The sequence below is a fragment of the Notolepis coatsorum genome, assembly GCF_963971535.1.
Source record: "Notolepis coatsorum genome assembly, chromosome: 2".
Lineage (NCBI taxonomy): Eukaryota > Metazoa > Chordata > Actinopteri > Aulopiformes > Paralepididae > Notolepis > Notolepis coatsorum.
The window spans coordinates 181,414,867-181,440,440 of record NC_140166.1 but is presented as its reverse complement, the minus strand read 5'-3'; the positions used below and the strand labels follow the sequence as shown (position 1 = coordinate 181,440,440).

The window sequence follows — 25,574 nt, the reverse complement described above, 5'->3', positions numbered from 1 at the left end:
CCATTGACTTCCTTATTGGCACGGTAGCCCTAATATGGTCAAAGGGGCGTGGAACTGAATGTGTTAATGTTACCAGATGACATCCGCACAACATAGGTTACACACAGTGTGTCTCATTCACCAATGGACTTAAGACAAAAGATCAGACACAATTTTGTCCTAGCTCCACTTAAGAAGTTTTCGGGACGATTTTGGGATTCACGAACTGTCCCTTCTCCTGGATTCGGTCTTAACTAAGAGCTAAGACAGACTGGTGTGCGCCGTGTTCTTAAGGGTTTTATTTGAGAGGAATCATGGTGATTGCGTTCATCTCAACTCTACAGATTAAATAATCATAATAATAATAAATATGACAATATTTGTATGATAAAAAATACAGTTTTACATTTACTTTACAGTCATGCCTCAAGAGGCATTGTGATGTCAGAAAATAAATAAAAACAGTACACTAACACTGCAAATGACAGTGGATAAATAAATAAGAACTAAAGCTAATCGCGTGGATATAGCTATAGTGGAATAGACTGTATTAATATTCCAGCGCTGCTGGCCACCTGTTCACACACACACACACACACACACACACACACACACACACACACACACACACACACACACACACACACACACACACACACACACACACACACACACACACACACACACACACACACACACACACACACACACACACACACACACACACACACACACACACACACACACACACAAAAGCACACCACCCGCATTTCACTGTATGCCCTGTATGCCGTGACAAATAAAACTCTTGACTTGACTTTAAAAGCACACACAAAAGCACACACACGCACACTGTATAGCCTACGATTGTAATGAATGAACAGTTGGCTTATATTATTCGAATTACTTGTTTCATTAGGAGATAGTAGATACTGTATGCGCTGCCCTATAGTAGTATGTACAGTACGTACAGTACACATCTTAGCATGACATCTTAAGGCCGCCACAGAGTGTCTGCGCGGCATGTCCACAATCGTTTGAGGTTTCAGTCAAGCGCACCACCGCTTACCAATTTCCTACATTTCTCATGCCAGTTTACTACATTTAATGCAGGTCGATGTCAACCAACACGCCGAGCAGCCTTTTGTGTGACACCGGTGCGCGACGCCTCTGTGGAGTCTGGTCCGCTCACGCCCGACTGAGCGGCCTTAAGATGTCATGCTAAGATGTGTACTGTACTGTACTGTACTGTACTGTACTGTAGTAGAACTACAGTATGACTACTATAGGGCAGCGCAGTATCTGCAATCTCCTAATAAAACAAGTCATTCGAATTATATTATGCCCACTGTTCATTCATTACGCATGTAGACTGTACAGTACGAGCACGTGTGTGTGTGCACGCGCTGTGGCAGGTGGCCAGGAGCGCGCAACAAGACGGTATAAATATGGAATATTAATACAATCTATTCCACTATGGTATAGTGTGCTGTATGATGAATTTGAATCTAATCTCATTTTGATCCGTTGCAAAGCGCTTCCTCGCTACTGCTGACCCTTGTTTTGTGCACGGCCCTCGCATTATAATGAGCTGGAGGGGCGTGTCTGTATGCAAATTAGTCAACAGGAGGTTGTCGTAAGAGAAATCTTAAGACAATGTTGGTGAATAAGTTCCAGTGTTCTGAACCTCTTCAATCTGCCTTCAGACCAAACCACAGCACAGAGACCACCAACAACCTTCTCACCACTGCTGACTCCGGCCACATCAGTATCCTCATCCTCCGCTACCTCTCTGCAGCCTTTAACACTGTCTCCTATAGCTGCCGTGGTTACCGCATTATCGCGGTATGACTATCACATCACAGTCAAGCTGATCACCGCTGTTTTTTTCAAAAAAAATTATAATAATTATTATAATTGTGTATAGCCTATTTTCTTCACGCTATGTGTTCGAAAGTTTCCACTCGCAGTTGCGCAGTTAACATTCTGATCGAACCCCAGAACGTGCTTTGCTGCTACGGAAAGTTTTCGCTTTGAATTCTGCTAAAAACATGGATCTTGTATTGAAACCCAATGGGTCTCATTCCCCAATATTTTCCAAAGAGTTCTTTTGGAAGACTTATCTTGGAACCGACTGAGACAGAATCAATGACAAGTTCACTCTGAGTCCCCAACGTGCTGGTAATATGTCTTAAGTGTCTCAAACGGTCACAGTTGTGATATATGCATTGGAGAATGGCATATGTCTCAAACGCGAAAGCGCGTCCCTGTTCAGGTCATTTGCATACAAAACAACGCCTCCAGAGCTCCTTATAAGGCAACTAATGACGCAGCCGTGTGAAAATGGAATGGCGGAAGCGCTTTGTGAGTCTTGCGACCCATCAAAATTAGATTAGATTAATGTATTGGCATCATATATAGTACAGCTCGTGGTACACCTGCCGCAGCGCGCTCACACACACACACGCGCACGCGCAGTACTGTATAGCCTACGCGCGTAATAAATGGACGCAGTATAGGCTTATTATTCCATTAATGACTTGTTTCATTAGGATTTAGTAGATACTATATATATGCTCTGCCCTATGTACAGTATAGGTACAGTCTGTATAGACTGTACTTATACTGTACGTAGGGCAGAGCATATATATAGTATCTACTAAATCCTAATGAAACAAGTAACTAGAATATATTAAGCCTATACTGTTCATTCATTAGACATGTAGGCCATACGGGCGCACACAAGACTTGTTATGGAATATTAATGCAGTCTATTTCCACGTGATTAGCTTTAGTTTTTATTTATTTATTTATCTACTGTCATTTCAGTGTTGGTGTATAGGCTATATAGTGTATTTCAATATAAGTTTAATTGATTAATGATATATTCGAAGGAATGCAGGTTTATAGCTATATCAAACAAAGGTCTGTCCCATTGTATACCAATCAATGGGATATATTGCATGTTGACCTGCATTCTTTCAAATGTATATAATTAATCATTAAAACAGATATGTAACAAATAAGAAATACAAATTCCACAGAAGGCATTAAATAATTATTATTTTCAATCATTTCACAATAATTGCATAATTGTGTTTGAATATCTGAGTAATTAAAGTAATTATACATTTGTCCAAAATAGCTGGTTCAGATATGGTTCTGTATCGTTAGTGGCTTAGCTTGGCATCAGACTGCACTATCTCGCGTACGTGCACGCGTACTGAATAAACCACAAATGTACCTCTAATACCAGTATTAGTCTGACCACACCCCTCATCAGCTTACCTTCATAAGCAGGTGTGTGGTCACCTGCTCTCCTCCTTCTCGCTTTCACCACAAGGAAGAAGTGCCTCGGTAGATCCCCACACTTGACACCATGATGGAAGAAAGGTTTAGGAGCAGCTTTGGGAAACAAGGATACGTTGACATCATATCTTTATTTTCTCTCTCACTATTTTCGAGAAAATACGGCGATATTGTCTTCGTACTGGAGTGTCTGGAAGATGATGATCATTCTAAAAACCCTCCACCGGTTTTCGTATTGGGAGCACGCCGCTGCATGCTTCTCAACTGCAGTTCCTTGCTGTGTTTGTTGGGGTGAAACCTGTCAGGCCACAGCTGAACTGTCGGACATGCCGCTGTTGTGAGAAGCGGTGCGTTCCAGGTTGGGTGAGTAGTGTTTGCTGGCGGGCTCCACTTGTCTGTTAGTGCTATGGGGGCTACTTGACAAAGTTTATGGAAACCGGCCCCAGGCTAGGGTCCTTTGTTCAGCCACCTAGGCGACAGAAGACCTTGGTCTGAAGACCATTATAGTTTTAACTAGTGGGCCGCGACCATTGACACTGGTGATCCCTGTGTGTTCTGGACGAGTGGATTCTCTCTGTCACCGTGTTAAGGCCCCATCTTTCATATCCAAATGAGAGTATTCCTTCACGAGGGGATATGTGCATGTAATGTGCGATAGCGGCAGATTCATGTTCAAAGTCAGCTACACAGGCCAGTTGGTACTGTGCTGATTCCGTCGGATGTGGTAAAGTCACCGTTGTGAAGCGGTGTTGACATCTTGTTTTCTCTTTTCTCTTAAAAAGTGAGGAGAGGTTCAGAACGGCGGCCTGTCTGGGTGAGTGTTATGTCATTGTTTACATGTTCATAGCTTACGGTTAGCCAGTCAGCTGTTAACTGCTGCGTTAGCCTGCTGGATCGCTGCATGGCCTGCTTAGGGCCTACTATTAGCCAGTCAGCTGTTAGCTGCGGGGCTAGCATGTCGTGGTCGCTAGGTAACGTTAGCTTGCTGCTATGGCCATGGCCTGGCGCGGGGTTTGATTGATTGATTGATTGAAAAGTTTATTAACAGATTGCAGAATGGGTACAGTACAGTACATCTCAATACATACAATTGTTAAGGGGATGCAGACCAGAGAAAGACTTTCGTCTTGTTTCCACCAGGGTCCCCCATTTTCAATTCATCATAACATATATGACATACATGACATACAGATAGACAGTACTGCTACATCTATACATTTATGACATATCAGATTTGCAAATACAGTACTGTTTGTGATACAAAAGTGTCCAGAAAAGGAGTGTATATACATTTGGCGTAGAAACTGTACATTGGAGGAGGTTGGTGGGGTGGGGTTGGGTGGGTTGGGTGAGGGCTGTACATTGGAGGTGGGGGGGGGGGGGGGGGGGGGTTGGGTAGGGGACATACACACATTTTACACTGTACATTGGAATGTTGACAAAGCCTTACTTGGTCATTTACTGTACAACTAGGTTAGGACATTTGTAGGGGCCAGTTTCGAATTGCAGTCTCACGTAGGTGTTTTTTGAGAGTGTTTTTGAAGGTGGGTAGTGATTCACATTCCTTTACAGCTTTAGGCAGGGCGTTCCACATTGATGTGGCATAATTGCGAAACGTGTTTAGTCCCTTGTTTGAGCCGAATCTGGGTTTTACATGATTTGTGGAGCTCCCTCTGGTGTTGTGATCGTGGTATTCACTGACCTTTGGGAAGTATTTTGACATGTACATGGGTACCTTGGTCGCGTAGTGTATCTTGTAGACCAGGCCCATTGCAAGTTGCTGTACTCTGTCGTCTACTCTAAGCCATCCTAGGTTGTCAAAGTGGGCAGGGGTGAGGTGGGTTCTAGGAGTCAGGTCAAGTAGTAGTCTGACTAGCTTGTTTTGAGATGTTTGTAATTTGTTTTTTAGTGCCTTTGAGGTGCTTTGGTACCATGAGGTGCAAGCATAGTCGTAGTACCCTTGAATGAGTGCTCCTGCTAGAGTCTTCAGGGTATTCTTGTTTACCAGAGAGGAGATCCGGTACAAGAATCGCGTTCGTTGGTTGACTTTTTTTATTACATTGGATGCCATTTTGTCACAGGAAAGATTAGCCTCTAGGATGGAACCCAGGTAGGTAATTTCATCTTTCCTTGTGATAATATTGTCACCCACTGTAACCGAGAAGCCGTCGGTCTTGCTGAGTTTGTTATTTGAACCGAAGAGAATGGACTCTGTTTTGCCCATGTGTAATGATAGTTTGTTGTCGGCGAGCCATATGCAGATTTTGCCTAGTTCCGAGCTGAGGGCTTTTTCAACCTGTAACTTGTTCTTGTCAGAGACCAGCAGGGCTGAGTCGTCCGCAAACAGGAACAAGTTGCAGTCACAAGCTGACGACATGTCATTTGCATAAATTAGGAATAGTAGCGGTCCTAGTATGCTTCCTTGTGGAACACCACAGCTCACTGTGAGGGGGGGGGATAGGGTACCGTTTACTTCCACCATCTGTTCCCTCCCCTCCAGGTAGGATTGTATCCAGCTCACTGATAAACTATCAAAACCAATTGCTTTTAGCTTGTCAATCAGAATGGTGTGATTGACAGTGTCGAAGGCCTTTTGTAGGTCCAGCATGACCATGCCGCAGTATTTGCCCGCGTCCACCTCTTGTTTGATGTGGTCGTTCAAGTAGAGAAGGCATGTGTCAGTGGAGTGGGATGTTCTGAAGCCAGATTGGAATTCGTAGATTAGATTTTTTTCCGCGAGGTACTTTTCGATCTGTTCGTATACTATTTTTTCCATGACTTTCGAGATGGATGTAAGGATAGAAACAGGGCGGTAGTTACCCGGGTCTAATTTGCTGCCCTTTTTGTGCAGGGGTGTTACTCTCGCAATTTTGAAGTCCTTGGGGACGTGTCCCTGTTTTATGGAGAGGTTTATTATGTGTGTGATGACTGGGGTGATGGCTGCTGCTGAGTCTCTGAGGAATTTGGAGGGGATGTTGTCATGGCCAGTGGCCTTGTTTGGTTGGAGGGCGCTCAGTTTTTTGAGTACCTCATCTGTAGTTACTATTTCCAGTTTGAAGTCGTCTTTGTGGACGCCTAGGTTCATGTAGTATGCTACTATGTGTTCTACCCCATACTGCCCTGAGTGGGAGGGTAGTTTGTTTACCAGTGTTGTGGCTATGTTTGTGAAGAAAGTGTTTAAGTAATTGGCTACATCCAGCTTGTCTGTGATGAGCGTGTTGTCCGTCTTTATGTTTATGTTTGAGAACCTGGTTTTGAGTTTTTTACTGCAGCCTAGTTGATTGTTGAGTAATTTCCAAAGTTCACGTGGTTTATTTTTGTTTTCCTCGGTTTTGTCATTGATGAAATTTTTTTTTGCAGTTTTGATCATGGAGTTTACGTCATTTCTTAGTCTGTTTCTTTCTAGTTTGAGTTTAGTCACGTGGTCTTGGAGTTCACTGCTCGTGCTTTTGGTAAGCTTTGACTGACTTTTACGAAACTCAGAGCATTTTTTGTCTCTGGCTTTCATAGCGGTCAGTATTTCAGTGTGCATCCATGGCTCAGCGCGATTTTTTACCCTGGTGGTTCTTAGGGGGGCCATTTTGTTTAGTATTGATGAAAATTTGGTTTTGAAGCCAAGCCAAGTTTCTTCAACCAGTGTACCATTGAGTTCATCTGACCAGTCCAGACTCTCCAGTTCAAGGTTAAAGGCCTCGCTAGAGTAGGTTTTGAGGTCTCTAGATGTGACTGTTTTGTGACAGCCAGCCTTTAGTTTTAGCTTTTTGCGGGTACAGAATATCATGTAATGATCACTTAACCCGCATGCTATAACCCCTTTACTGGAGATCTTGGACTTGTCAGAGGTCAGTATGAGGTCAATGGTAGTCTGAGTTGATTCACATATCCTTGTGGGTTGGGTGATTAGTTGGCTGAGGCCGTGCAGATCACAAAACCTATTGAAGGATTTGAAGACAGGGTGAATTTTTTTGTTGCATATCCGTGTTCCAATCCCCAATAAGAATTTTTTCCGCATCCTCAGCTCCAGCTAAGCACACATCCAAAGTATCATAAAATCCAGTTTGATCTGGCGGTCTGTATATTGTGCCGACTAGAACAGATTTTGCCCTTTCAAATAAAATTTCCACCCATACGGTTTCAATTGTCTCATGATGAAGGTCAGTACGGGTAATGAATTTGGTGTCCTTATGTATGTACATACAAACACCACCTCCATACTGGTTTCTGTCATTACGGACTATAGTATAGTTCTCTATTTCTATTTCAGGGTCTGTTACAGATGGATCAAGTTTAGTTTCAGTAAAGCATATTATGTCTACCTTACCGCTCATAAACAGGTTTCTTAATTCGTCCAGCTTATGCTTAATGCTGTTTACATTAAGGTGAAAGATGTGTAGTCCGTTTTTATTAGCTGTGTTATTGATGTCTTCGAGTTCCAGGTAATGGTCTTCTGGTGCTGCTGTGGGGGAGGGAGGGGGGGGGGCTTTGTTGTTGTCTCCGTGATGTGTTGGTGTGTGGGGAGGGGGAGTCCTTTGTCCTGTATTTTCTGGCGGCAACCTTTTGTTCTCCTGGGCTGGTAAACATAGCCAGCCTGGCCAGGTTGGCTAGTTTATCAGGCGATTTGTCCGTGGGGTTGCCGGTTGGGGGGGCTTTGTTGACGTGGGTGGGAAGGGGGGAGGGGGGGGTCGGGACCCGCGCCGTGCTGGTACAACAAAGGACTCGGTCCAGAGTCCTTTGTTCCTGGATGTTTTCGCCGTTAGCTCCGCTGGCTAGCCGGCTATCGGGCGTCGAGATGTTTAAATCCCGCGTCGGGATGGTCGTCATGGTTTCGACCCTCGGTTCACCTCCTCTCGTCTCTGCCTCACGTGTGCTCGTCTGCTGCGGCGTCATTTGGGAAGAGTTGCCGTCCGCGCAGTGGATGTTGCCACAGGTTGAGTTGTTGATATTGGTCGCGATGGTAACCTCCCTCGCTTCTTGCGCTGCCAGACCAAGTCTTCTCGCCTGAGTTCTGGTCAAGACCGGGCCTGGGTTTAGATGAATGTCTCCCGAGAGTAGCAGGATAAGGGACAAAAAGGTCTTTCGGTCCATTCTGCCATTCGGGGGTCTGTTCTTTCTTTCAGGATTGGCCGTTAATGTTGCGTGAACGGTCGCTGTCCCCACGGCCAGGTGCTTATGTTCCGTGCCGTTTTGGAAATAAAAGTCGCTGTGTACCTCCTTTTCTATTTTTGCTCTTCTCTCCTCTTCTGTCTGGTTATGCTTCATCGTTGAGTAGAGGTACGAATCCGTTATCCAAAACATAACGAGGAGAAAATGTGCGCAAAATCTCTTTTGTTTACTGTATTGACGAGGGCTCCGGGAGCTCAGGAATTTGCGACCGCTCATGGCTGTGTCCTGAAGTTCGTTGTCTTTGTCTTTGTCCATTTCCGGGTCTAACAGCCTGCAAACTACCTAACGCCTAGTTTGTCACTGGTTATTAAGCTTAGGCGACTCTTTCGAAGTTGGTTAAGGTTAGAGTTTGGAATCAGGGCTGATGTTCTATCGCCCTGCTCTAAGACAAACTTAACGGAGAAGCTAACTGCCAGTGACAAAAAACAGCTCACACATAACCCGCAACGTATCCTAAATGCATTGTAGCAACACACGTTTTGGGAAAAACACCGTTATTCACAATACATTTAGCAAAGTAAAACCAGAAGGGGTAGCTTAGCTTCTCGCGCGCCGCCGTGAGCTCGCTTCTGATCGCGTGCGTCGTTAGATCTGCGTCTCGCGAGCGGAAGCAGTAGCACCCGAACGGTTGGAGCGGCCGTTAGCTTGATAGCTATTCTGTTGAACGTGCTTTGATTTTAACATGTTTTACACTCTTGACCACGACGTCATCCTTGACAGGGGATGTTTTCGTCGACCCTGCCCTGAGCCAGGACGGCAAGGTTGCATCAACAGGGGACTGTAGTGCGGGTTGGGGCGGTGACGCTGCCCAGTTCGGACAACACAGGAGCGGCTGTGTTTCCTACGGTGTCTGTGACTGCACTTCGCTGATCTGCGTTCCGGGTAGGAACGGGGTTGACCAGACCTCATAACACGTCTTCTGGTTTTACTTTGCTAAATGTATTGTGAATAACGGTGTTTTTCCCAAAACGTGTGTTGCTACAATGCATTTAGGATACGTTGCGGGTTATGTGTGAGCTGTTTTTTGTCACTGGCAGTTAGCTTCTCCGTGCAAACGGGATGTAATGATCTGGTTGTTGTGTGAGAAACACGGCCGTGTACTCACAACTAAGGTAACTAACCTATGAAGCTATGCTTGGTGACAAGTGAGTAAAAGAATGTTCTTTCTCAGACTGTGATGACAATGAACAGTGTGTTCACACATTAACAGGTTTTCCTGTTTTAACTGGCCGTATTGAGGGTAAAATAGGAGGATTGTGTTTTCCCCCCCGGTTCCCTGGGGACTTTTTCATCCTCCTGTCAGACATGTTGTGCATTAATTGTGTCTTTTGTGTGGTAGGGATACGATGTAACTCTTAGCTTGATTGCTGAGGTTGTGCTAAATCTGCTGGAGAAACTTATTTCCTAAAGGGAAATTGGTTTGGTTGCTGTCATGTGTGCTTAGCAAGGCCTGTGGTCGATACTAATCAAGAATGATGTATTCTCTCATTGTGAAAAAAAACGGCGTTCCTCTGTTGAGTGTTTTTGGCATTTTTTTTTTTTTTTAGGTGATGATGGGTTGTGTGTGTCATGTGACCTACAACTGGGTTGTACTGGCCACAGAAGCACATGTGTATGTTGGACCGGGGTTCTTAGAGCCCTCTCTATTCTGTGTTTTTCCTTAGTAAAAATCAGATAGCAGGTTAGCTCATGCGCTGTGTGGAGCTGTGAAACGCTTCATAGAGCTGACTATGACTGTGTCATATTCTCTTTTTGTCGTTACATCGTATCATGGGTGTGGGGTCGTAAAGGGGTGAAGTGGTAACCTTTCCTCTCCCCATTGTTCTGTCGGTCAGGGGTACACCCCCTGTCCTTCAAGGTTCCCGTCACGTGGCGGTTCGGCACGTTACGGGGGGGGGGGGGGGGGGGGGAAGGGAGTTCCTGGTCCCACGGCCTGGTATATTGGGCGTGTGCACCGCAGGAATTCCCCCGCCATAGAGTACGTCACCGTGCGCGTCTCTGTTGGTAGGACTTCCGTGTGCTGTTCAGGTCCATGTGATGGATCTGTTTTCAGGGGGGGTGGTCAGGGCTAATCCTCACCAAGCGCCTATTCAGGCCTTCTGTGAGTTCGGACTCCTTCTTCCATGTGAGGAAGCCTCCATCAGAGTACAGAGCCTTCCTCCTCAGATTGTCAAAGTGAGTGGACCCTCTAGAAGGGTCCTTTTCTATTGTATGTATATTCGATTCAATTCGTTTATTGAGTGTGTATGGGTTCAGTGCCTCTTCCCCGGAGGCCCTAAAACCAGTTTTTTACATGGCTCAAGGTGCAATATATTCTTTTCAATCTGTACAGCTCGCGTGGGAAGTCTCTCTGGGGATCCCCGTCTCTTTCCTATGGGAGGGTGGTGGGATGTAAAAATGTGAAAAAATTTTACCCCGGCTGTGTAGACTGGGATACATACTGTTGATGCTTCCTTCTTTCTATTCCAGAAGTGTTGGAGTTAGGGAGTGTCACACCCCTCTTGTCGTTCCCCTGGGCGCCTTGGGGATTCAATGACAGGTCTAAATAGCCTGTTCATTGATGGGGGTGTGTCCCGACGCACGTATAGTGCTAGCTCGCTGTAAACAGGCGATTGACTGGCACGCCTTGGTTGCTTGTGGTTGAAACAGCGTTTTTATAAAGCAACTGAGATGGGGGTTTTTCCTCTTCCGACGACCACATCCCATGACCTGGGTGGGTTGTCGACGGATTCTCGTTCATGTCTGGGGGATGATGACGGGATGGATCTGAACATATGTGGTGGGGTCTCACGCCCTTGGGGTGGGCCACCAGGCGCGGTTCGTCCGAACGTCTGGGTGGCGCCTTCTTTTCATGTTAAGATCAACACGCATATCTGCCCTTCTCCTGGAGTAGGCATGTCGGCGTGGTTAGGGCACGGGACTGGCTGGTCACGCTGGTCCAGATCAGTTGAACCCGTTGTCCGCCGGGGATGCAGATCTGCTGTTCTGGTACCCTGAGGGACTTGGGCTTTTTTCAGGGGGAAAAATGCCAGGTCGGTCTGGGTGTCACAGGGTTAAGCGCTATGGAGACCCTGGTTGGGTATGTTTTTACTCAGCACTGTCGTCATGGCTTACAGCCATGCCATTCTGTACGCGCTCGATCTCGTCGGATCTCGGCCGCTACACAGGTTGGTCCTGGTTAGTACTTGGTTGGGAGACCGCCTGGGAATACCAAGTACGGTGTGCTTAGGGGCTGGTTCTCCATTATTTTTCGCTCCTCTCTCACGCATGGCGAAGAGGGGCCTGTGGGGGTGGTTTTTTGACCTCCTCTGGTGACCCTGTGCTTCCCGTACCGCCAGGCCCGGTCCGAAGTGATGTTTGCGACCCGTAGGCCTGGGTTAACCCTTTTTTGAAAACTGAAACACTTGTACTGCGGTATAGCCGGTGTATACCCGCAGGTGTGTTTTGGAGTTTTTTCTTGAGGGGTTATAGGAACAACCACCGCATTGGGTAACACCGAGGTGGTTGGTTCCCTGGTGTGTTGGTGCAGTGTCAACTCCCGGGTTCACCGTTTGAGGGTGCCCCTGCACGTTCATGACGTCTGCCAATCGTGTCAGCCTTCTCTGCGTCGACCCCTCTGGGTGGGGGTTTTTAAATGGAGGCTTGGTCATGCAACAACGCCAGCATACGCCCCTTCCGCCGGGGCAGCTGTGTTCAGCTGTCCCCTCTGGCGCCTGTCTCGTCCGCAGTCTCCAGGCTAGGGTTAACAGCCTGTTGCCTGGTTTTTCCCCGGTGCGCTGCCTGCTTCCGTTGGTTAACCTTTTTTGTGTGCTTACGGCCATGCTGACTGTCTGTTCTGCAGGGTTAGTGTGCCAGGCGGTGTACTGTTGGGGGGACGGGGCCCGCTCGGCTTACGGCCATACCGACCTGAACACGCCCGATCTCGTCCGATCTCGGAAGCTAAGCAGGTTCTGGCCTGGTTAGTACTTGGTTGGGATACCGCCTGGGATTACCAGGTGCAGTAACTGGGGGGCCTTTGTCCGAATACGCTGGCGATGTGGGGGGCGGGGCACTACGTGCCCACCTGGTGGGGTCTTGATGCTGGCATCATGGACTTCTCCGGGCCCCCATTCCAGGGAGTCCAGTCCTTTTGGTGGGTCTGGGTCTTCCTTCGCGCTCCGCTGCTACGGCCTTGCCACGGGGTTGGGTTTGCCCTTGACCCCGTGATTCTGGGGGCAGTGACGAGGTTGTTCCTCCGTTCGTTCCCGGGTGGCATGCGGGTTGTGCGTGTGTGTAGTCGTGGGGTCAAGCCACGGTCTGCTCACCCTGTGCGTTAAGTTGCTTGAGTGCCTCTTCGCACGGTCGGGTCCGTCGCCTTCCCGTGAAGCCTCTAATAGGGGGGATACCCTCCATTAGGGGGGGTCGGGGGGGCTCGGCCCTCCCTGTTCTGATGGTTTTGGGGGGCTGTCAGCGGGGTGTATTTGTCAGCCAGTGGCTCCGCTTGGCCTCCCTTGTGCAGTGTGATGCCAAGCTAAGCCACTAACGATACAGAACGATAGGTTATGACTATAACCAAGTTCTGTTAGTTAGGGGCGATGCTTGGCATCAGACGGCCGCTGCAGCCCTTGTCCTCACCTTGTGGTGAAAGCTTGGGAAGGAGGAGAGCAGGTGACCACACACCTGCTTATGAAGGTAAGCTGATGAGGGGTGTGGTCAGACTAATACTGGTATTAGAGGTACATTTGTGGTTTATTCAGTACGCATGCACGTACGCGAGATAGTGCAGTCTGATGCCAAGCATCGCCCCTAACTAACAGAACTTGGTTATAGTCATAACCTATCGTTAATCCAGCTGCCCTGTGATCAGATGAATCCATATTATTTATTTTTCCGACATCAAATGCGTAATTTCTTATCGTACAGATATTGTCATATTTATTTTAATTATGATTAAGTAATTAATTCCAAGGAGGCCTGTAGCGTTGACATGAAGGAATCACTATGAGAACACAGTCTGTCAAGTTAATACAATTTTCAATTAGTCAATCAATCATAAGTGTGCTCCTCAGCACTCTTAAATCTGCTCTCAGCCACGCTCAAATCTGATCTCAGGAAAATTTGGGGAATCGCGCTACCAGCGCTAATATGTCTTAAATGGGCAGAAATCTGCCTAAGAGGGCATTTTTGGTCGTAAATCCGTTCGGGAATGAGACCCATTAACACTTTAATCGCCGAAGACGCTGGGCAGCGTCTTTCCCCGCCATGCTTATTCTGCCGAAGACGCTGGACAGCGTCTTTGATATCAATATTTCAAAAATCTGTGATCGAAATTATATTTCTCCCCCGGAGACATTATATGTACTGGTGATCCCCTCTCAACTCTCCAACGATTCAAGAGCGCCATCTGGTGGCCGATCGGCCGATCGCCCAAACAGGAAGTGATGCGGATGAAGTGGTGCTCACCCATATTTCGTCCGGGCACTCGCTATCGTTAGCAGGACTCCATCTTGACACACTGGATGTCGATCGGTTGCAAATAACTCGATAAACAACATGATTTGGACGTATATATACTATTATACAATCTGGAAATGGATCGGATATTTCTACATCCCATAATAGGAATATTTCAGTTCCACGCTCATCGTCCAATGGCGCGAGGAAGATACGGTAAGATCCAGCGTTATTTTTCAACGTGTTCTTTACTAACTGCTCTAATGATCATATCACCCACACTAGATGAATGATATAACGTTGCCCACGGAATTATAAACGACCCCCCGCCCATCCGGTCAACATCAGATCATACTTAGTAACTCCTAGAAGCACATCCAGTTGACATTTTTTATCTCGCACAGATTCCTATCAAACTGTATTTCATCATCAATATAATGCATTTGGGGCTATAAATCAAGTTCTGGAGAAAGCTGCAGAAAACAATAAAAACATACTTATACTTTAGACCGTATTTTAGTATGAATATGTGAATGAAAAAGTATAACGTTGCTACACCCTGAACAATAGATATAGGACGTTGAATGGGCCATAGTAATGTCAATTTAGCAATACAATTTAAAAGGTTATAGCCCTGCAAAGAAGGGGAACTTCTCCATGTTAAATAGGGCTGGCGAGGGATGGTAAATTATTAATTTAACCCTGGCGATCAAAGTGTTAATGTTACTTCACCTGTTTGGGAACACTTTGGCTTTGAGCCTGATGAAGAGGGAAAGCCAAATAATTTAGATGAGATAGTGTGCCACATTTGCAGCAAGAAAATAAACCTAGTAGGAGCAGATTAGCTACGGAGCTAACTGAATAAAGACACTCACAAACAAATACAGAGGACTCACATGTATACTTGTGGAATAACACGTCACAGCCGAGTGTACTATCTGCACTGGAAACTCCATGGACTAATTAATTAAACACTTGCAGATTCATCATGGAAGGAAATGGAGTATGTCGAGTTCATACGTGCAATGAATGCTGAGAGGAAATGTTTTGCCACAGCAGTTAATGTAGCTGGAAACCCTTCAGAAGCGCGAGAAACTCCCTGCAGATGGTAACAAAGCAAAGCTTATAACCGAGAAAATAACCAAATGTATTGTGCTGGACGAACAGCCCCTTTCTGTAACGTTAGGTATCCGACGCTTAGCCTCGCTTCATGTTGCCAAACTGGCATTTGATCTATGACACGGCTATCCCAAATAAGTACAATGTTGTGTTTCTTTTTCGAATGTAGTCAAGAGTAAAGACCATAACCGTATTATAAAAACAGCAGTAAAAGTGTATATTTTCAGCACTATGTTTGTTTACCAATGATTTAAAAATATCTGCGCATTGCACCGGTAAATGTGAGGACAGGAAGCCATCATGAAATCGCTGTAGTAAAAAAAAAATTATGGCGGTTACCGCAGCGGTTTGAATGGCTTCGCTAATTTGTGCGGTAAGGAATATCGCGGCAGCTCTACTGTCTCCCACACTATCCTTCTAAAGCCTATCTGACCACCTCAGCCTCACTGGTACAGCTCTCTCTTGATTCCATTCATATCCCTCCAGCAGGAAACAGTTTGTCAACGTCAGAGCCTCCAGTTCTACCCTGGCCCCAGTCAACCAGGGCGTGCCTCAAGGCTCTGTGCTTGGCCCCATCCTTTTCACCATTTACATGTTCCCCCCCTGGGCAGATTATACGTCACCATGGCTTTCTCCTATGCTGACGACACACAGCTGTATCTCACTATTAAACCATCCGCTCAGCTCCCCCCTCAGTCCTACATGTCATGTAGTCAACTGCCTACATGAAATAAAATCTCAAGGCCCACAAGAAAGAGCTCATGGTTGTGGCTCCCAAGGTGCTGCTCTAGAAGATTGGAGATCTACTTCTGGATGTGGATGGCTGCTCCATCTCCTCATCCCCTGAAGTCTGCAACCTGGGTGTATTACTGGACCTGGGTGTATTACTACACTCTCCTTTCAGTCTGTAACAGAAACTGCATTCTTTCACCTCAAAAACATCTCCAAACTCCGGCCTTCACTCACTCACTCCTTCATCACCACACGCCTTGACTACTGTAATGGAGTCATGTCTGGTGTACTCAGCAACACCCTGGACAGGCTCCAGTATGTGCAGAACTCAGTTGCCAGGGTTTTCACCCACACCAAGCCCTGGCAGCAAATCACTCCACCCTCATCAACCTCCACTGGCTCCCGGTCAAGTCCAGTATCTCATACAAGATCCTTGTCCTTACTTGCAAATCCTCCTCCATCGTTTGGATTTTAACGATGCTTGATTCTGCATGTTGTTGTTTTATTTTATTTTTTAATTTTTTTACCTTTACACAAGTCATATTCACAATTGACTTCATACATTTTAACCTGTAAATGATTGCATACAGTTTCATTTTGTTTTTGTTATTCAGTTTCAGTTTCAGTTTCAGTTTATTCAAAAAGGACAGTACACATTAATCAACATTTCTGTAAATTTGCCAGTTTTAGCCAGCTGGCTAATTCGCAACTGTAGTCCTTTTGGCAAGATGTTATAAAACCATACACCTGAAACGGAAGCATTAAAAGTAAAACACAATATTTATAACACAATCCAACATAATAGTAAAAGCAATAACTAAATACACAATGAACTGATTAAAAGTGATCACATGTTTGATTTGTCAATAGCCAGGTCCGAGGTTCTCTGTAAAAGTGTGGTAGGTAGCACAGTATCGTATTTCAGTTGGCAGGACGTTCCAAAACTGAGTGGCTCTGACTGCAAAACAGGACTGACTGAAGGAGCTGGACCTAAATGGCACAGTACAGTTCCCGCTCTGTATTATTTAATTAATGATTCAATAATACATCCATTATCTTTTAATTTACTTTAAGTTACTATAATTGCAACAAACATAATGTTACAGGTCAGGATGGTGGGTAGCTAGCTAGCTATCTTAGCTATATTCTTTTTTTTTATCTACTTTTTCTCCCTTTTTCTGTATTTTTCTCCCATCCCAATTTTAGTCGTTATGCCAATTCCCCCCTCCCCTTCCTGGTCGTTGTGCGCATTTCCCCCCCACTTGCCGGTCTAGGGAGCCCTGAAGTCTATCACATGCTTCCTCCGACACATGTGGAGACAGCCAGCCGCTTCTTCTCACCTGCCAGCGAGGACTCTCACTGGGGAGGTGTAACGCGTGGGAGGATCACACTACCCTCCCCAGTTCCCTCCCTCGCTGTGCAGCAGGCGCCCTTACCGACCTGTAGGAGTCGCTGTTTACAACGACCAGGATACACCCCACCGGCTTCACACCCGCTGACACTGCCAATTGTATCAGTATGGACGACCGCTGACAGCCGGATTCTATATCAGTGTCTCTTGCGGTGGTAGGCAGACGCTTAGTCCGCTGTGCTACCCGGCCGCCCTCTTAGCTATATTCTTATGTTTAAATGTCAGTGCTTCAACATGCAGGGATGCAGTTTTTTCAAAGTGTTCACCATGCATTTGACACACAGTCTTTAGCAATTCGTCAAGTATAACTTGTTTGCTGTCTCGCTGTTGAGAATAAGACAAACGTTATTTAACTTTCACTTGACCGGTGCAACACGTCAAACATGGTAACATACACTTGTTGATTTGTAGTTCGTGTTTAGTCATGTTAGTAGTGCACCCTCCCTTGCACAAAATAGGTTTGGCACAGGTGTTGCCAAACTAGCAAGAGTGAAATTTGTTTCATCAGAATTAAATGTTTTATTTCCTTTGGAATCAGGATTTTGGAAACAGTTCCAATTTCATGATCAACCCTACCAGGCGGCCACACATACAATATTTCATATTTCTGACATCAATTCCACCTTGATCCTACAATGATTTCATATCGATCCAGCTGATCAGCGTGTGTTCAAAACGAATGCCGTTACTGGCTATCAAAGCATCAAAAAACTACCCCCCCCCCCCCTTTCATGCATTCATGATGAAACATGATACCTATTATATACATTTGATTTGGAAATAGTAGTGTGTCCAGGCAAGAAACGCCAACGCTTATAGCAGAATTCACGTAGCGCCCTATAACTCAGCTTTTCAGGAATTAGCCCAGATCACTCCTAAACTATACAATATTCACCATGGGATAATGCGCAAACGTATACATGAACAAATTATCTCTTTTTTGCATGTTTGACGGAAGAAAGTGACTGTCAAATGACCATAGTTTTGTCTCCATAGCTATAATATAGAATATAGATATAGCTCTCCAAACATAGTGAAGCACAGTGAAAGTAGGCTATGGAAACCTGGCGCATTAGCTACAAGGATAAGGGTAATGGCTGGCGCCATTAGGATCTCACTACTGAGTACAATGGTGCAACCCACAAGTTTCTACGACAAACGGTTCAAAAGATCCAAAAAAGGGGGCAGGACTTAAGCATAGGGGGCAGGGCAAACATGGACCAATGAAAGAGGATATCCCTACTGAGTACAATGGTGCAACCCTACTGAGTACAATGGTGCAAACGGAGATATGAAATGGGTTATGGGCATGGCTTCAGAATGGGGGAGTGGCTTCAGAAAAGGTGTGTGGTAGGGCGGCTACGTGGTGCAGTGGGCAAGGCGCTTACCACGAATACTGGAGACTGGGCTCAAACAGGTTCGCCTCCCTGCTCGAGCCCAGCGCTCCACATTGCTTTCAGTGGTCGTCCGCACTAATACACATTGGCAGTATTAGGGGGAGGGAAACTGATGGGTTGGGATCGGGCGTTGTGGACAGCGACTCCTACAGGTCGGTTGGTGCGCCTGCGCAGTAGAATCTGGAAGCGACGGGGGCGGGGCCCCTCCAAAGCCCAGACCTCTGACGCTGAAAGATCGAGCCGAGCAGGTGAAAAGATGCGACTGCTGTTACCTCGAGTATCGGAGGGGACTTGTGCTATGTATGACTTAGTCCACATTGCAGCCGGCTTGTGGGAGGCATGAAACAGCGTTCAAAGACAGGGGAGGGTTGAATTGGATGATACGAAAATTGGGATGGGAGAAAAATAGAAAATGGGAGAAAAAGTGGATAAAAAAAAGGGGGGTGTGGTTAACATTAACCAATGAATGCAGAAGTCTGTACTGAGTTGATTGACACCTCCCTTAAGTCTCTACGACAAGCGGACACACACACACACACACACTCATGCTCACTAAAGCGTATCATTAAATAGATTTAATTATCAGAGTTTCAGAGTCTCTGAATAACGACAACAAGAGCAGAATGCATTCAAGTTTCAAACAAATGACTCGTCAGTACATTTCTAATTAGAGCTGAGCAGAGGAAAAAGATTGGTATTAACCTGAGCTTGTGCAGTGTGTGTGTGCGTGTGCGTGTGCGTGTGTGCGTGTGCGTGTGTGTGTGTGTGTGTGTGGTTGTGTGGTTTTCCCTGTGAAAGTGTAAGAGGCTCATTCATGTGCCTGTCCCTTTAAGTGAAAGTTTTAGTTTTTTTTACGTACCATGGCAACTGCAAGCCTTAATTGATTCAAATCCTTTTTTTTTATCAAATATATATATTTAAACGAAATATATACAACAATAATAACAATAATAATGACATTAGCAATCCTAAAAATAATAAATACAGAACATAGAAACATAAAAATCTATTTATACTACAGACACCACAAAAGACACCACAAAAGACATTTCAGTAGTAATTTATTCAAATCCTAACTGACACAAATCCATCCTCCCATGCATTTCAATGAGGCGGTGCTTCTGTCACTCTCACAATAATTAAAGCAAAACGATAAGAGATGAAGCTTAGATTTTTGAATATGAGTACTTCAGGGAGTTCATGAAGGGTTGTGTGCGATAATGTGTAATTCCGTTGACAATTGTGGCCCATGTGGCAATCGGAAGACAAGCGAGGGAACGGTGAAATCACAGATTTCAGCTAGAGTGGAGAGTCCCTTAGTGTGTATGTGGAGCGTGACTGTCAAAGAAATGGCCATAAGTTGAGATAGAAATGTCCAATTCCATTTATTTCTCTTTTATGAGTGGGGGCACAGTCGTGGCATCGTTTTGATGTGTCATTTCTATATCCATGTTCAAAATTTAGATCACTGTCGCAATTTACAAAAGGTGATGGTAAGACAAACAAATTCAGCTTCTACACTCTAGTTTTGAACATTCCGCTATTCATTCCTATGGATGAAAATAGCCCCTTTAGAGTTGATTTTCACCCAAACCCTGTGGTGAATCTTTCCAAAAAGTAGTTTTTATACCTTAGACTTGTGTGAGGTGTGAAAGCTCTGGGAGGAGTAGTCGGGACAAAAATTGGCAGAATAATAATAATATCGATTTTAAAAGTGTGTGTGACTCTGTGCTCGAGTTTGTTTGGCAGTTGTGAACCTGCGTGGGTCTTTTATAGTCAGCTTTGTAATGAAAAAAGTGTTGGCCCATCCACCGTACCAAGCAGCACTTTAGAGTGCTCATGTGAACACAGTCCATTCAGAACTAGATGTTAAGTGTGGCTGCTATGTCCTCCGGGGTCCATGACAACCAAGGTCTATGATAACAGCAAAACCAGATACAAAGCAGAGCACAGCAAATAAAGTATAACCTTGGCTGAGAGCTTCTCTTCACTACTGTAGTATATTGGTAGTATTTGTATTTGTAATAATATAATGTATGAGAGTGTAGTCAAGTGTGTGGCTGTGGATTTAGGGATTAAGTTTGGGACTTACGTCTCTGGTTTCTGGCTTTGGGGGAGAGTTTCTGGCTTTCTGGCTTTGTAGCGCATCTCCACAAATATTGATTGAATTTTCCTTGGTCATGGAAATAAAATATTGAAATTCTTACGTAATTCGGGTGGTGTTCCACTTTAAGTCCTTGTGATTTTCCATCCCCGAGCAGATGTTGTGATATATATATATCAATATCACAAAAAGTCACTCCGAATATCATGATATACTGTATATATATATATTTATATTATTTTGTATTTATCAACCAGCCCTATCTGTGTTTCTCCCTCTGTCCACCAGGACCTGTCAGCGCTGCAGTGTGAGGTGGGTGTTCTGGTGTTCTCAGTGACTGACAGACGTAGTTTCCACCGCACCGCTCAACTCCGACTTCTCCTGAGGGAGACTCAGCCCCAAACTCCCATCATCCTCGTTGGCAACAAGAGTGACCTCGTCCGCTCGCGCGAGGTCAGCGCTCAAGGTAATGATGTACAATTGACTTTTCTGCTTTAAAAGAAAATAACGTTTGAGACAGACAACCAAGGTTTCCAGTCATTGAACAAAGAATTGGAAGTGGGAGAGAGCGTAGGTTTATTCCACTGTAAGGCGTAACTCAATTATGATATATTGTTGCCTCGACGGCTTCCGTCTTCCCCCATGTTAAGAACTCCCATAGCATCATCCCTCTCTTCCTCTCACTCCTTTGTTCCTTGTGATCATCACACAGTGAGTGTTGACATGTTCAGCTCTGTTCATCTTGGCAGGGGACCGTGGCTGTCAGGAGAAATAGCAGAAGTATGGACTTTAAACGGCACAGGGTGGGTGCAGGGGGGAGGGGGGGTTACTATAGCAGGTAAAATCAGGAGCCATATCCACTGTTTTATGAACATGAATAATATTCATCCTCCATATGTATAGCCCGCAACCACCTCCGGAGGCAGCAAACCTTATTCTGTTCTTAGGTGTTCTGATTTGTTCTGATCTGAATTCTCTTTGTTTACATTGCCTCGCTTCAGTACAGTCATCGGGCGTCAGGCATTGCTGTTAGCCATCGAGGGAATGCTACCTTTAAAAGCAGTTAGCTCTGTTTCGCTGCTCAAGATTCAAGAGATTCAATTCTCGCGGGCCGCCACATGCGTTCCTCCTCACACTGTGGATTGGAACAGAGGAATTACGTTGATAGGCTTTCTGGTACACTGACTTTGATGTGTGAAAAAAGTGTGAGAAAAAGAAATAGGGATGGTTCAGTATCAGGCATGATAGGACAACAGTAAGATTTTGGTGGGACAAAGTGGGACAGATAGATAATGTACATTTTTTTATTAGAATAACTCGTCTTCTCCAAATAGATAAAGGTTAAATCAAAATAAATACAAATTAAATACAGAATTATATCTCTCCACATTCATCTTGGCACTGGCAGCCGGCTTGTTACCACCTAACATCTGTTTTAAATATTAAAACTTTATCACTTGGGGGCGCCCCAGTGGCGAACCACATAGCGCGCTCAGCCGCGACACGGCCGACCCGGGTTCGACTCCCGAACCGTCGTTATTTGCTGAATGTCTTCCCCCCACTCTGTCTCCCATTCCTCATCTGTCTCTCCCTACTGGACTGCCCAGTAGAAATAAAGCGATAAAACGCCAAAAAATAAATCGTTAAAAAAACTTTATCACTTGACAGGAATGTCTTGTGTTCGATATATTTTTTTTTGCTTCGAAAAGAGGGACATCCTCTCAATATGTGGGACGCGGTCTCAAATGGTGGGACAGTACAACCAAAAGGGGGACACCTGGTCACCCTAGCTATGATGTGAAATTGAAACAAGGCCAGTACATTTTTCAAAGTCACAGAAATAAACCCATAAAATCATATTAGTAGTGACCTACTGTCTGGCTGTAATCTGCGGCTGCTGCCCTGTAGTCTGTTTCAGCTCAGACATTGTTTTTATGTGTCTGTTCACTGCTTCTATAAGGTGCAAAAGACATTCATCCACTCTGGTCCCCTTAGAGGCAGCACCACGTGCTCTGTGGAGCAGCTAGAATATCATACATAATGCAAGGCCTGCAGCGGAGCTAGTATGTTACCCGGCAAAAAAAGATTCTCCGCTTTTGGCTTGGAGCTCTCTTTTGGAAGATGGATTGTGAACACGGCCACTTGAGTGATGACTAGTGTGGAAATGTCGTTGATACAGCACTGCAGTGGTGAGGAGTTCAGCGATGGGAGAGAATATACAATTGAACTTTCTCAAACAACGATTGAGATTGGAGGATCAAGAAAATAGGGTGGGGTTTGGGATAGGTCAATCTGCTAGTCCCCCAATGGTAAGGGGGGAGGGGTTTTATGACCTCACTAACTTGCTTTGATTTGATATGTTTATTTGCGAAGGGACAGTGCAAGTTAATGAACAAAACTCCAATTTATTACAACAATGTATTACAAAGAAAAGCTTGTAAATAAGCCAGATATAGCCACGGCTAGTTTCCATCTGTTGTCCCTTAAGAGATGTTACCTGGAATCATAAAACATCTGACATTTGATTATAACAACAATGACAGTAGTAGAAATACATGTGTACAACAAATCACAATAACACTTTAATACATAATATAAAATACATAATATTTCAGTAATTAATTCACTGCTATCTTTCAAACATACTGCTCGACTTTGTGTGTGCAGGTTTGGTGCATTCCTTTAATTGGAACTCCTCCTGCTCTTATCATTCTAGGCCTTCATCTCTTTCCTCATCTCTTTCTCTCTCTCTGTGACAGGCTCATATTCATATATATATATATATTTTTTTACCATACAATAGCTCATTGGCCATGGTTGTAATGATAATCACCTGCTATTTGATTAAAATAACCTGTGGTTTGCAACCAAGATGTCTTGTGATCGAATGCTATGAATAGGCTTCATGTTACTCGTTATTCTTGTATCCAGAGCTTTTCGAGATGAGCTGCTTTTGGGATGGTGTTTTGTTTAGGCAATCTCGTAGCACCTTTCTCCGCTCATGTCGCCCCTCCATACTTTAAAACGCTTAAACCGTCGGCGCGGAGGGTGACGTTGCGGTTCTTCACTTCCAGAGGCATTGAACATAAAAACGTCGCCGCTCATTATGAGTTAATGAGCTCCCTTCTTCCCCTGCTATCAAAGGTAATTTGATCGCTAATTAACACATAACGGTTTCATTTGCACCAATTAAGAGAATTGCCTCCCACCATTTCTCACCCCTCCGTTGCCGTAGTGATCCCCATTCAAGCTTTCCCCCTCAGACATTTTCCGTTATTTGCTGTGTCCTGGGGCTATCCTGGGTTAATGGTACACTAGATCTGAAGAGGCAGGTGATTAAAGTGTCTGAGGTCAGGCGGAGAGGAGCTTCGCTGTGTTATAGCAACATAAGGAGAGATGAAGTGCTTCATCATGTTACTAGTGCGGATGCCCCCGCGACACCACTGCATGTGCTCTCTCGCTCTAAGTGTCGACTTCACCCCCTCACCTTCTGCCTCCTCTTCACTCTCCACATCTCCCCTCAGAGGCCGTGTCCAGCGCGGCCCTGTTTGACTGTCTGTACCTGGAGATATCCGCCTCTCTGGACCACCGCACCCTGGAGCTCTTGGAGTGCGCCGTGAGGGTTGCCAGGGGCCAGGCGCCGTGGCCCCCGGGGACGAGCGGGGAGGACATGGCCGGCGGGGGACGTAGCGAGAGCATCACCTCCCGCGCCAAGCGCTTCCTGTCCAGCCTGGTGCCCCGGTACCCCCGTGACAGGGAGCGAGAGGCGGGCAAGTTCCTCCGGCAGAAATCACGCTCCTGTCACGACTTGGGCGCCCTGTGATCACAGACGAGGAGCTTTATCGGTAGGGAGATAGGGGGAAGGAATATGGTATGCAAACACAGAGAGAGAGAGAGAGAGAGAGAGAGAGAGAGAGAGAGAGAGAGAGAGAGAGAGAGAGAGAGAGAGAGAGAGAGAGAGAGAGGAATATTGTGAAGATGAATGAGCTGGAATAATGAGAGAACAGTTTGAGTGATGTCTGTGACAGGTGAACACAAGAGAACAGGGAGGTAAGTGATAGCAAGGCTAGAGACGTTGTTTGTGTAATGGGTTAATTCATATAGAACATTTTGTAATAGAGAACCAAGTTTCTAAAGGTGACCCCTTGAAGACGCTGCTTTAGAACACTTGTAAATATACTGTATTAGTGACACCCACCTGCCGCCAGCATTGTTTTCATCGAGAACAAAATAAAAACTACTTTCAAGTCCTTGAAAAGTCACGGTGTGCTTGCCTTGGTTTTCTGTTTTCACTAATGATTTAACCCTTTCACTGCCACACGACAGAAGGTTAAACCTTTACTATATGATTTTGATCTGTTTTGTTCTTATGGACTGAATATGTAATTTGTATTTTATGGTTGAGAATTGTGATATCTAACTTATGAATATTGAGTGAGCTTTTATTCACTGTTTTGTTCGTTGTGATGTTTTCTTGTGAGTACTTCAATGTTTGTGGTTTTATATTTTTATTTTACTTTTTTGTGTGTGTTTGTATTTTTAATGTTTGGACCCCAGGAAGAGTAGTCTCACTTTGGTGTAGACTAATGGGGATCCACAATAAAACAAAACTATCACACAACCGACGGTCACCGTGGCAGTGAAAGGGTTAACCTTCTGTGTATTGTCACAGTGAAAGGGTTAACCGTTTTGGTAGTGAAAGGGTTAACAGTTGTCCCCTATTGATGACCTATGTTAAACCAAAGACAGTCATAGCAGTTGCCCAGATATCAGATGGCCTCTGGGCGAATGGGCGCGATTTATGATTTCGGTCATCATAACCCATCTTATTTGCTCTTTTGCAGACAATGTGGTATCCATGGCGACAGATAGAGGAATAGTTGCAAATGGCTTGGGAGGGAGGGAGAGATAAAGATGAACTTGGAGA

The 25,574-nt window shown here is 45.2% G+C and overlaps 1 protein-coding gene across 1 annotated transcript in view; it reads left to right on the top strand.

Annotated features, from left to right (window-relative positions):
* LOC311222669 (GTP-binding protein REM 2-like) overlaps nt 1–24,892 on the top strand; it is a 42,517-nt gene extending 17,625 nt beyond the window's left edge. The window contains exons 5-6 of the mRNA XM_084307265.1: nt 20,936–21,113; nt 24,172–24,892. Coding sequence (XP_084163391.1) covers nt 20,936–21,113; nt 24,172–24,470 — 477 coding nt within the window. The 3' untranslated portion in view covers nt 24,471–24,892. The remainder of the gene's footprint in view (nt 1–20,935; nt 21,114–24,171) is intronic.
* Nucleotides 24,893–25,574: the final 682 nt, after the last annotated feature.